Source organism: Numida meleagris, chromosome 26 (genome assembly GCF_002078875.1).
Source record: "Numida meleagris isolate 19003 breed g44 Domestic line chromosome 26, NumMel1.0, whole genome shotgun sequence".
Classification (NCBI taxonomy): domain Eukaryota; kingdom Metazoa; phylum Chordata; class Aves; order Galliformes; family Numididae; genus Numida; species Numida meleagris.
Window position 1 is genome coordinate 757,977 of NC_034434.1, and position 13,489 is coordinate 771,465.

General features: G+C 49.9%; 1 protein-coding gene across 6 annotated transcripts in view; it reads right to left on the reverse strand.

Annotated features, from left to right (window-relative positions):
• LOC110388460 (acid-sensing ion channel 2) overlaps positions 706-13,489 on the reverse strand; it is a 65,983-nt gene continuing 53,199 nt past the window's right edge. For 4 of the 6 annotated variants that reach the window (XM_021377760.1, XM_021377759.1, XM_021377761.1 and 1 more), the window contains 8 exons: positions 6,191-6,341; positions 5,687-5,743; positions 4,807-4,960; positions 4,237-4,328; positions 3,403-3,482; positions 1,533-1,601; positions 1,217-1,391; positions 706-828 (listed from right to left, as the gene is read on the reverse strand). In XM_021377760.1, the coding sequence (XP_021233435.1) occupies positions 1,290-1,391; positions 1,533-1,601; positions 3,403-3,482; positions 4,237-4,328; positions 4,807-4,960; positions 5,687-5,743; positions 6,191-6,341 (705 nt within the window). In that variant the 3' untranslated portion in view covers positions 706-828; positions 1,217-1,289. The remainder of the gene's footprint in view (positions 829-1,216; positions 1,392-1,532; positions 1,602-3,402; positions 3,483-4,236; positions 4,329-4,806; positions 4,961-5,686; positions 5,744-6,190; positions 6,342-13,489) is intronic. The other 2 variants (XM_021377764.1, XM_021377763.1) reach the window with 1 other exon arrangement.

The window sequence follows — 13,489 nt, forward strand, 5'->3', positions numbered from 1 at the left end:
GGGAGCTTCCTGAAATTCGCTTTCTCTCTTTTTTGAGGGGAGCACTGCATCATTTTGACACAGTTCCCTTTCACCTCTTGGCCAGTGATACATGGGACTCCAAGAGAAGAACACAACGCACAGTCAGTGCAGACGGGGACGTGGTGAGGGACAAGAGGCAGAGCACAGCCAGGGCACCGTGCCCACCATGCACTAGGATGGAGGGGGAAGGGGCAAGGGAGCTGGATGTGCTCATCCCGCCGCCTGCCCCTCACCTAGATTGCCCTGGGGGCTCCAGCTTGGGGTGGGGGCAAGGCAGAAATGACACAGCCCGGCCATTTCCACAAGACCAGCTTTAATATCAGTCATGAGAACGAGGAGAAAGCACAGAATCCATTCATGGAAAAAAAAAAAATAATAAAAAAAATTAAAAAACAAAACAAACAAAAAAATAAAAAGAATTAAAAAAAAAAAAAAAAGAAAAAAGAAAACTTCAGAAACCCACCGCCCCGTGCCCACTCCCCCCCCACAACGGACTGTCCAGGCACTGGAGATGGAGGAGCAACAACACAGCAGCCGGGTGGGGACGATCCACCGAGAGCCACCCGGTCCAGCCCCTCCGCAGGGATGCTCACCTGGGGGTGTCGGGCAGCGCTGAGGTGGCCCGGCCTCGGGGACCTGGCTTAGCTTAAGATTCATCACAGACTGACACGAAGGACAAGAACGTAAGAAGAATCCAAGAGCTGCGACTTTTTGTTTCTTTATTCTAATTCAGCCTACGACGTTAGTAATGGTGATTTCAGGGGATGGCTGGGCCCGCGAGTTCCTTCTTGTAGTGAAAATCAGAGACTGCAAAGAGGAACAGAGCTTATAAAGACAGCTAGGGATATATTGCCGTAAAAAGAACTGGCATGCAAGTGCTTTGTACATTTGGCAGTATGTGAGGTGGCGGGGCTTCTCTGTGTTTGTGGTGCTGGTCTCTGTGTTTTGTACAGTTCAAAAAGGAGCTGCTGCCTTCACAGCTTGGAGACAACCCCCCCAGAGGAAAGGACAACACAAGTCAAGTCCAAGGCGCCTCTCGCTTGGTTTTGGCAGAGTATATATATAATATATATATATTTATTATTTTTTTTTTAATGCATAGCGATTTTCTTCCTTTTTTTTTTTTTAAATTTTTTATTTTTTAATTTATTTTTATTTTTTATTTTTTTATTTTTTTTTTGCCCCCGTTGCAAACCTGAGCTCGGTCCCTGCTTTCCCGTGCAGTTTCCCTTCCTTAGGTGTTGGCACTGTGGAGCGGTCGGGCGGTGTCAGCAGGCGATCTCCTCCAGCGTTCCCAGGGTGGCCTGCAGTGGCACATTCACAGTGTGGCTGATGGTTTCCGAATGGTTTGGCATGGGGTCACAAGTGCTCTGCGATGGAGAAACGGGACGGGGTTACCCCGGGGCTGCTCGCCACCCCCTGCCTCTCCTCGCTGGCACCGCTAATTCCTTTTCTATGGAAGCACGACAGCATCAATCCTTGGGAAATAACGCAGTGATGGGGCTCCTTACCACGTTTTCATCATGGCTCCCTTCCTCTTCCTCCTTCCCAAGTAGGTCTAATAATTTCTCCTTGATCAGCTGCAAAAGAGGGAGGGTTGGTTAATCATAGAATTCTGCGATTCTATGATTCTAAGCTGGGCAGGAGGAGGTGAGCACGTTGCCTTCTGACATCTGCAAGGCATGGAATCACGGAATCCCCAAGGCTGGAAAAGACCTCCAAGACCATCCAGTCCAACTGTCCATCTATCACCAACACTTCCCCACTAAACCACGTCCCTCAGTACAACATCTAATGCATGGTGCCAGCTGTGGCCACCTCCAGAGCTGGAGGGGCACTGGGCTTGGAGGACCCAGACTCAATGGGAAGGAAGGAGACAATCTTCCAGAGAAAACCACCCCGTGTGTCAAACCTGAATTTTTCACAAGAAAAAGACATGCAAAAAGCTCCCAAACCTCAATTTAAAAATATCTATTTGGGAGTTTATTGAAAATGTCAGCTGTGCGAACACAGCTTCCCCTTGCAGCCATGGCTCCTCGGCAGCTGCTGCTGAAAAGCCAATTTGATTTTCAAGGGAAATTCCACAAAGGTTGAGAAATGAGTGCATTTTTTTTTTTTTTCTGAAAACCTTCTACTGGGAGGGAAAAAAAAAAAAAGAAACCCAAAGAAGCAGGCTAAAAATGTGAGCAATTGGGTTAGTTCCTAAGGAAGCATGGCTGATGCTGGAAGGAGATGCTCGGTGGGATGCAGGACCGGCTGCATGTTCTGCCCTGGTCCAGGACTGAGCAGCGTGACCAATGTAAAAAGTCATTTCTAGGTTCAACATTTCCTTTGATTTTGGGTAAGCTAACAGAAAACAACAGGCGCATCCGCTTGCTGGCAGTCTCAGAGAGTCTGCAAATGCTTTGGTTGGGAATGCAATGAGTTTAAGGTGCTTTGAGCCCTGCCTTGCTGAAGGCCTGAGCACATCAGAGCTATTCGAGGCATTTTATTCCTGCTCTCCCTGCCCAGCGTGGGTCAAAGATCCATCCTGACCATGATGGTGAACTTGCTGTGCAACCCCAGGCGTGCATCAGGAGATGGGGTGCTCTCTTGAGCCGCGTTTGCCCAAAAAGAATGAATGAAAGAAAAAAATACAGCACGAGGAAACTATTTGACAAGTTCTATAAGCAGATACCATACGAAAGAAAAAGAGAAGAAAAAAATCCAGACTTTGCAAGGTTTCTTATTACCTTCTTATGAAAGAAGTCCAAGATAGCTGAGAATAGGAGATTTTAATGAAATACGGCGTGAATTCAGACTGAGATATAAACCGAGGCACCGGCTCTGTTTGCACACCCAAGCCATTATTAGCTTTATGCTTGTAATTTTCAATCTATTTTACTGGAGGATAATGCCACCAAGTGCTAAGAGCCACCCAGAAGGGGCTGTGATGGGGAGTGACTGTCTTAAAATGCAAAGCCAGCATCTGTACTTTAATAAAATTGAAGAGGTTTTTTTAAGGATGTTCCAGCAAGATTGAAGCAGCCAGCATCCCTGTGCACCCAGCTGGCTCTGCACACACTGATGCAACTGCCACAACCAACCTCTCATTACAATATTCCATGAGATTAAAAATCCCCGGTGCCATCGTGAGAAGGAGCTGGATGATCCAAATCATTGCAGATTTGGGTGCAGGGAGACGAAAACCACTGCATTAAAACGTGGTGAATTACGTAGTGTAATTAACTTATAATTTATATATTATAGGAATTGGTAATTAATTATAGCATTAGTTGAGCATGTTGGGCACGGAGGGTTGTGATCTGTGATGACCTCAGCTGGCATCAAGGCTTTCAAGCCCACCCACGGCCAGGAATGAGGCGAACGCAAGGATCTTACCTCGTATATATAATCGAAGAGCTCTAGTATAGTGAGGATACTAGCACCAATAAATAGCCCCATCTGGCCTCCAATGTCACCTAGGAGAGAGAACAACATGCTGATGGTTTTATCCCTGGGGGTAGGAGCAGAGAAGGGTGAACCCGCTCAGCCCTGCAGCCCAAAATCCCGGTGCCGAAATCAGGGATGGAGGGTCTCACAAAGGGTTGGAAAACAAGGAGGCTGGGGTCAAAGCAGCTTCATCACCAGCCTCTTCCTTGACCAAACACCTCCACTCCCCAACCCAATGGGTCTCAAGCACCTAAATCTTCAGCCATCACCCACAAAGCTTGACCCAATTTGAAGCTAAGCAACCCAGCATCTCCTTGACCTTCCTCAATGAGCTGTGGGGTAGCACCCGAAGGCAAAGAGCCCAGGGTCCTGGCTGGCCCTGTTGGAAATCAAGATGGATTTGGAGCAGGTAAGAGGTGATGGGTAGAAGGTTTTAAGAGATGACTTTCTCCATACACTGCCTTCCAGCATGGGGAGTACCACTGAGAACATCCATTTCTTGCTCAACCCAAATACCAGGGCTGTGGTATCCAGCAAAGATGGAGTAGCTCACATTAACCTCTCAAGGGCGAGACGTGGACTAGCTGTGGTCCCTCAGATCTTGGCCCCTGGGACATTCCCCAGCTTTGTGTCAGAAGGAAAATAAGGGATTGAAAGCGTGATGGCCAGAAATGTGGTTGGATTTTGCTGGGCTTTCACAGGATGCACTCAGTTGTGGCACCCCCCGTCCCATAAATACACCCGGCTTACACAGACCCAATAACATACCCGACACCTCCTTACCAAGTAAGGCTGCCACTTCATAGGCTTTCTTCTGCTCAATTGTCTCATAGTTGAGAGCTTCAAAAAATATGTCCAAGACAAGAATATTTTCTCTGTAGAAAGAGGACAACAGACCCAGCCCATCAGCCACCACTTTGGGACAAGGAAAACATGAAGGGATTTTGGGGCTTTTCCCCCCTTCCCTGTCCTTATCACTCTTTCTGGGGTCCTCAGTAACCTATAGACACTTGGAAGCCAAGGCCACACTCTGTGAGCCTCAGCACAAGCTGGAGAACTTCTCTCCAAGATCTCTGCTCAGGATGTGAGCGATGGAGCTCACTTTTACGGTAAGAGCAGAAGTCTGAATGAGGATTAATAAGGAATAACTCAATAATTCAGCTGCCCTCAAATAGCTCTCCTGAGATGAAAGCAACCTACATCTCATCTCTTAGAGGGCTCACCCTAATCCTCCAGGGAGGACGTATGCCTGTATTGGCAAGGTCTAAGCACTGGTGGTTTCAATGGCCAACAGGGTTTTATTTTTCATTCTCCTCTACCGAACAAAGGAGATTTGTTTTCTGCAGCACTCACGAGATATATTTTTCTGATTTGTTAAACTTCTTCTCCAGGTACTTGGCCGAAGTCTTGCTGGGGATCTTGACCATGGAGAGCTCTTTGTTGTACCTGGTCAGGTTACAGGGTGTCCTGCAGATGCAGTAATTGCTGTCTTTTTCAGCAAGCAAACCTGGAGAAGGTGACAGAGTTCGATCTCAAGAGCTGGGGACATGCAGCAGATGTGGATCCAGAGGTCACATAGCCCAGAGAAGAGCCAAGCAGTCAGATCTCAAAAGAGAAGAGCTGCAACAAATGCAGTCCTGGCCATTTCTCCCCCATTTTATTGCACGGCCATTCATAGCAGATTGAAGACGGGCCCTTTGCTGGAGGCCACGCTCTGTTACCAGCATCTGCTTGTGGTTGTAGCTCATCTCATGCTGGTAACATGCCAACCCTCTGCATGCATCTGATCCTGCCAACAGCACTCAACCCTGGAGTCTCCTAAATCCCAAACTAGAATGGGTTGCTTCTTCCCAACCACAGCCCCAACCCCAACTCCAAATTTAAACTGAAACCCAAACCCAAATGCAAATCCAATCCCAAATCCAAACCCAAATCCAGCTCCAGATCCAAACCCCCACACAGAACCAGACCCGGAGGTGCTCCCTTCCTACACATCTCAGGGTGCCAGTTATCCTGATTTTTGCTGCCCTGATGGAACCATGCACCCACCATAGGACCAGAGGAACCTTTATTCCAGGGAAATGTCCTGCCCTCCTCAACATTTCGGATCTTATCAAAAGCCATCGCTGGGCTACAGCTGCTCCTAATGACCCCCTCCAACAGGACACAGGCTGCTCGAAGTCCCCCCAGCTTGGGACACCCGTGACAGCCACAGACATCTCCTGGTACTCACCGAGTGCAGGCTCTGCACATTCCTTGTACTGCTCCGGGGTGCAGAAGGGAGCATCCCCTACGGGGAAAAGACATGTCCACCATTGCTGCAAGGGACTGGTGACGTGGCAAACTTTTCAGCCCTGTCCCATCCCCGTTTTCAGTCCCAGAATGAGCTGAGGGCAGTGTGGGGACAACAAGGAAATGTCACCACTTATATGCCATTTGCAAAGCAAGCCAAGGATGGCATGGGCAATGGAGGGATTGCAGCACCAATCCCACCTCTGTTGGCTTTGAGGGCTTTTTCTTCCAAATCAGAGAGTCACTGGAAACATCACCCAAGGCACTAACCCAGGGACAAAGAGGGGTTATCAGAGCCATGGTCCTCTGCCAGGCCTGCCCCTATTTTAAGGTATTTTGCAAACATTTTCAGCATCCTTCTCCCTTTAGGACAAGATATTCCCAGCTCCCCTAGTCCCAGGACCCTTGGCTTGTGGAGGCTGGGTGGAGGAAGGGGAGCACTGACCTGGCATGTGAACCATTTTGCAGTTGCAGTTTTCCACAATATACCGCGTCTCGCAGTCGATCCTGCAAGCCGTGATGCTGTAAACGGGAAAGAAGTCTAAGCCCATGTCTGACGAGCGACATTCACCCCACGGCGGAGGCAGGTACGTCAGCTGCAAGAGAGGGAGGAGGGGGTGTCAGGGGACGCAACATCTCCTCCCCCCTGCTGATAGGAAGGAAAGGGACCACGCTGGTTGGGGAGGGGGGCAGCTCAGCTTGCCTAGTTCAACCCAACCCCAAAAACTTCAACACAAGTCACTCCCAACTCCAGTTCCCAAAACTGCCCAGGGAAACAGGGAAGGTCCAATGGTCCAAGCCTTCATCACGATCTTGGAAATGGCATTAAGCAATTGCACAAACCAATTTCTCATACCCATCCTCACTCTCCCAGGGACTCTCTGCTGCCGTAAGCAAGTCCTTCTGCTGCAGAGCCCCCCTCCAGCCCAGCAGCAGAGCCCAGCAGGATGGTGCACAGGGGATGTGCAGCACCAGGCACTCTGCAGGACCAGCTTTAAGGAGCACTTGGCCCTTTCTCTTGCACCACTGGGATAATGCTGCTCGTGCAGGGACTGCTGGGGAGGCTGTGACTTGCGAATTGGCTCCAATTCGGTGAGAACAAATGCAGGGTAATCAGCACTGGTGTGTGACAGCTCCTGGCTCAGCCTTATTCTAATCTCATGGGGACAACACAGACAGTGCTGGTGACATTAAGGAACAGATAAAGGAAACAGCAAGCAAGATTCTTGCAAAGGTAATGTGATTGCCATGGTGTGAGCAAACCTGGGTTTGCACTGTTCCCTTCCTCACTGCGGTACTTTTCTTACTGACACAAAATGCACCAGGTGACAGATCTCAGTTATTTGCTCCCCTGACACCCATGGTGCTGAGGACCCATCTTTGCACATCACCTTGCACGAAGTAACCTGGACTGCTCAGTACTAGTGCAGTGCAAACCCTTCTGCAGTTAGCACTTTATTTAGCATAAATGCAAGGATAAGAAAAACAGAATCTCTGCAATCCACCATAGAAACCTTAATTGCAAGCCCAGAACATGCTGGAGGAAAAACAGTCACTCTCTGGCCCCCACGGCCGAATCTACCTTGCTTGCCTTCTGTCTGAAGCTTGGCAGGCTTTCCTATTCCTCTTTATCTTTGTTAAATGCTCTGCAATACTTTTTGCTAGAGAGCAGAAAATAGCACTTCTCTAACCCCTCCTCCTCTGTGTTTTAAAGCAGTATCCAATTTGCCGTGCTTTGCTTGAAACACTGAACGCTTTGTGCTGGCAGAGCGCGCTGGCTGAAGAGAAACATTCGTTTAAATATGTAGTAACATTAACGACGTTCTAAAATAAATACGTAAACATGCGGCGATGGACTACGAGCCTAGGACCTAGGGGCTAGGTGTGAGGTGCTTCCTTCGGGGCTGCCTGGAGCTCTTCTGGAGATGTAGGGGAAAGAAGAGAATCACAGAAATCATAGAATCACAGAATGGTTTGGGTTGGAAGGGAGCTTAAAGATCGTAGAACCATGGAATCATGGCATGGTTGGGTTGGAAGGGAGCTTAAAGCCCATCTAGCTACAACCCCTGCCATGGGCTGGGTGCCCCCCACCAGCTCAGGCTGCCCAGGGCCCCATCCATGGCCTTGGGACCTCCAGGGATGGGGCACCCACACGTCTCTGAGGAACCTGAGAAGGGGTGAGCCACAAAGGGGAGGCACACTGTAGACCCTGTAGGATGAAGAATGAGCCCAGGAACCCTTCAGGCACAGATCTGGAGTGATTACAACAAAATTGATGTGACATGAGCCATTTGGAGCCCATGCTGTGCTCCAGGTCTCTTTTGTTGGACCAGATGATCTTAGTGGTCTTTCCCAACCTTAATGATTCGATGATTTGTGAGATCTCTGGTGACAGCAGAACTCCAGCTCAATTCCAAAGCACCTTCTGAACATTTGCTCACTTTGTGCACCAGCCTGTAGTGCTTGGGAGCTGGTAAAATGCCCGTGGCTTTAATAACCAATCAGCAGCTAAATTCTATATTGGGCTTCAACTGCAGCCAGGAAGAGAAGGAGGAGATGTTGTGAAGAACTTGCCTGGTGGTGAGGGTGGAAGTAAGGTAGAAGCTGGGGAAGAGGCCAGGCTTTGGAGGGGGAATTCTGCCCTCTCCAAATCCAATCCTGCCCCATGGCCCTGGCCCCATAGCTCAGCCAAGCCAAAGTAATTCCTTCTCTATTAATAATTTTGTCATAAACAGTTTGCACCCAGGAACGTGGAGGTGCATTGCTCATCACTTTGATGGCTCCCAGTTGTTTCTGTCTCTAACCTGCTGCAGGTTTACAGAACCAGCCACAACCATGCTCAAGGCAGCCCTGTAGCACATCCATCTCCCAGCCAAGCCACAGGTCCCAGCCATGACAAGATGGCAGTTCCAGGTCTTTCCTTGCATGGGACCAAGGACAGATCCTAGAAAAGCCCAGAACAAGAGTGAAGGGGTCTCGGTGTAACAGCAAACCCTCTTAGGCTCTGGTTGCCAAATAGCCAGGCAAGCACAGAATCACCAGCTCCCTCCCGTGCTCCTGTGAGCATCAATGCTGCTATTCAAGCGCTGATGAAAATAAAAACTTTGCAGCATTGCCCATGGTCCCTGGGGTTCCCCAAATCCACCCAAATCCACATTGCTGCTCACTTCAGGGCAACAGCAGTGAGAGCAGCTCAGCACAACACGCAGCGATCTCCGCACCCTGCAGGTCCCATCTGAGCCACAGACAGCTCCCAGGTGCGAAGGTGCAGCCGGCGAAGGCTGTTCCCATCTGTGGGACCAGCAGAGGAACTGAGAATAAAAGCAGCTCCCAGGCATCGCAGCATCTCTAAGAAACAGAGCTGGCTCCGAACCGGGTGGCGTTGGAAGTCTGCAAAGCAACACCTTTGAATGCAAATACCGAGAGCGTCTCTGCAACAATAGCAAAATGTTGTTTGAAGAGGATCTTTTCTCATTTGCTTTACACTTGCAGCATAATAGAGTACCAGATGCCATCATTTAGTCATCCGCAGCGGAGAAAGGGGCCCATATGTTGCACGTTGTATGATAAAGGAGAATAAATAATCACAGGCTCAGATGGAATCAGCTCTCTTCCGAGCACCACTATACACAAATCTTTTAAGCCCTTTAAATTTTATTCTGAAATGTAGGTGACAGGATCAGGAGATGACGGAGTCACCATCAGACACTGAGCTTACACAGCGTTTGCTCAGCCAGCGCTGGATGTGAGCCATGGTCTTCATGAACCAGCACCGCGTCTGCAGGAGGTGCACAGGCTGAATGCTTAATTAAAGCCAGCTTCATTAACAGAGTTAGGTCTTGTTTCAGAGCCAGGACCATGAGCACTATCCACCCATGACCTGCACTAGCACAGACCCCATGCAGCGAAGCAAAGCTGGCTTGCTTCTCCCTCTAACTGAGGTGTTCCATTTGCTTTGCCCACAGTTCACTCCTTCCCAGCTTCCCAAACACGCAGCACACAGAACCACGTGCCAGGATGCACTTGATTCTTTGCTCTCAGTCTAAGACTCCCCCTCCCTTGTGCAAGTCAACGAACTCTTCACTCTCCGAGGGACTCATCAAGGGCTATTAGCGGAGCTTCCATTGTAATTACAGCTTCAGAGGCACACCGCTTCCCTTGTGCTCTGTAATTTGTAATCAGAAGCAAATCCTCGACTGATCAGCACCGTACGTGGTGCAAGACCTCTCCGGAGGGGGCAGGAGCATCCTCGAGGAGCCAGCTCTGTGCTGCTCCCAGGTAGGGCGCATCCTCAGAAATGTTCCATTTGATCCTAAGAGAGGAGCCCGCTCAGCCCCACAGCCACGCTGTGCCTCTGCAAGAGCACAACCTGCAGGGGAAGGCTCAGAGCAACGGGGCAAACTCTTCAGCAGCCCACAGCTGGATCCCTGCACCAAAGGGAAATGGAGCAAAATCCGGAGTCTCTCCCATTGCATGGCCCCATCCATGCTTCTGTGAGCAATGCAAGCCCTGGGGTTAATGCAATGGTGAACCTGTCTGCACAAGAGCATCCTTCCCTGCAAGCCAACGTAACTCTCTCCTCAATGCAACTGGTGCATTCTCAGGGCTGCAACCTCATGCAAAGCCTTTGTATGCACAGCACCTGGGCCTGGGGGCTGCCTGGGCTGTGCACTACAGCCACCTAGATCTCCTGCCCATTGAGATAATGAAGCTAATGAGGTCATCATATCACACTGCCTGCCTCGCCTGCTTCCTTTCCTCTCTTTTGGACAATGCTAATTTTTACCCCATCTGCAGCGAGCAGTGGGATTTGGTGCTGGACCAGAAGCTGCCCCAGGATGCTGAGCTGCTCCCCACCACCAGCGATGAGCGACAACTCTTGGAAACTGGATGGAAATGATGGAAAAAGCAAAGCAGGGACAGTTTCTGCCCTTGGTTCAGTGGCACTGATCCATCATTTTGCTCCACTTTCCCAATAGCTGCCTGCACACCGCGCGGTCCGACGCTGAGCGAAGTTCAGCATCAGCCCCTAATTGAGGTCGACAAACGCGTATCCCCTTGCATTCGCCGTCATTAATACTTAATTAATTAATTAAGTGCTCGTTAAATTGCCTTGATTCCTGCTGTTAGGGGATTACGACGAACGGTTGCAATGCGGGAATGCGGTGAAGCTGCTTCCAGCAGCTGCGCTCTGCCATAAATCTGCTTTGGCTCAGCACCACCCGATGTCACCGCGCTCCAGGCACATCCAGAGCCACCAACCCAGCTCTGAAGCTCGCAGCCTCAAGGCAAGGTGTGCCTGCTTTTGCTGCAAATGAAATAATAACCAGAAACCTACGTTCTTTAATGAGACATCAAATGGCATCAACTTAATAGATTTTCAATCCCAGACAGCTTTAGCACTTGTAAAATACTTAAACAGCTCAGCGTACACGCTGCTTGCGGTTCCTGTCACCATCCCCCAGTTAATGATGCTGGAATTTCTCTATTTATTGCCTCCCTGCCCAGGCGGGGTGTGCTGTGTGCCATGCAGCTGTTCTTTCCTGTTTGCAGCAATAAAACTGCCTTGATTGACAAGAGTTTAACCCATCCAGCAGCCTGCGGTGCTTGGCGAGGTTACACGGCCCTGCATTTGAGTGGTTACTGGGAGAAAACATGCATTTGGGCATGCAGTGATTTGCGAGCCCCTCCAGGTTCCCTTTTCCCTGGGAATGATTTTGCAAAGCAGAAGTCGTCGGGTGGCTGCTCCCTGCGTTTTCCTCTCGTGCTCAATGAGCTGTGCCTTCTGCTTGTATTTTAAACCACAGAATCACGGAATTGTTTAGTTGGTACAGATCTTAAAGACCATCAAGCTCCCACCCCATGCCATGGGGTGGTTGCCCCCGACCAGATCAGGCTGCCCAGGATCCCATCCAGCCTTGAAATCTTCCAGGGATGGGATGGCAATTAACTCTGCAGTCAAATGGTAATTAGCTCTGCCTTTTCCCCCTTGGCTATCTCCACAGCCAGCAGAATTATTGTGCCACATTCCGCTGGTCAGTGTGGGCTCTACTTGGAGGACCATGTTAGCCAGCCTCACACAGGTGCCCAAGCTGAGGGGTGCCCTGGGGGATGCATTGAGTTTTTGGAGCTCTGCTATCCTCAGAAAGTGGCTTTCCATCTGTTAAAATAAAATCCTGTTACCCCTGCCACAAAGCAAAGGGTTAACAGAACACCTTGACCATCATCCCATACGCACCCGTGATGTGCTCAATGCATTTATCTTACCAACCTCCCCTTCCCAAAAGAGCCCTTTCCCATCTCACCCCATCCCCACTGCTCCTCAGTCAGACGCATTTCCACTGCTTGCTCCAAACCCATTGTATCTTCTTAGGCCGTCTCCAAATGCCATTTTCCAAGCAAAACCACACTGTTGCCCTATGAAAACATCCTTGCAATGGCTTCCACGCATCTCCTTTGAACCCACGTGCTGAAATTTTCACCACCGCTGGCTGCTGGCTGGCTTCTCGCTGTTTAATTAATTAGAACCCAATGACAGACCAGAGGAAATCAACAGGGAGAGCGCGTGGGATTGAGGGAAACAGAGAGCGAACATTTCCAGGAGGAGGTGTAAGACCGTAGGTAGAAGACGCTCTGAGTGAGCGTTGGCAAACCGGGGAAACGTCACTTAATTGCTCCGGATTTTCAAACGCAACTGCCTACGCCCTGGTTGAAAATAGGAGCCAGACCCCGAGCCCCATTTCCCTGGCTCTGTAATTACACTTTGTGATACTGCAATTGTTGGTAGCTGATGCTCTCTGTCCCGTGCAAACATTACGAGGGGATGAGTCTCCAAGGCGCACTAGAGCCCTATAAAACAATACTGCTCCGTCTTCGAACCTGTTGCTTAATTGAAGCCTCTTAAATTTTTATTGCCAAGTTGGCAGAAATTGCCATTTTAGTGTGCTTTTCATCTTCCCTAACGCGCGGTGCCGGTGGCGTGGCGGGGAGCAGCCGTTACCCAGCCCATCCACCATGGGCAATGCAGTGGGGGCTCCCGAGCAGTGATGATGCCATAAAACACAGCTGGGAAAATGGGATGAAAAGATGGCAAATCCAGGAGGGATCTGTCTTTTGGAGGGGATCAGCCTTCCAAAATATGAATGCCAACGTGGGTTGCAGCCTCTCCAGTGCTACTATTAATAATGGTACTTAGTGACAGGGTTTAGTGGGTAATACTGGGGGTAGGTGGACCACATGGTATTAGAGGTCTTTTCCAACCTTAATGATTCCTTGATTCTGTGGTACACCAGGCTCACTGAGAAGTGCTGGAAGAGGGGAAAATTCAGGATACACCCCCACAAAACCAGCAGCAGGGACCTGGAGGGCACAGCCCTGTGCAGGGTGCTCCTGCCCTGCTCGGGACCAGCCTGCCTGTGCCTGCAGCCAGCTCCTGTGCTGCTGCTCCACGTTTGGCTCATTCATGAGAAAACAAACCTTACTCATTAGGCTCACTGATTGCCATAGAAACAGCTCTCCTGCGTGGCCAGAGCATCTCTGCTCTGCCCCAGCTCTGCCAGCTCCCCTCCTCGTGCAACATGGTGTTGCATGGAGACCCCCAGAAAACAGCAGCCACAGTCTGGTGTGTCTGTGTGAACTGCTCCAGCTCTCTTCCTAAACCACTCAGAGGATTTTTGATGTTCTCATCAAACCACTCCTGTTTTAATTGCGACCGCATGAGGTGCCTCCAGCAGCGCCCGAGCTC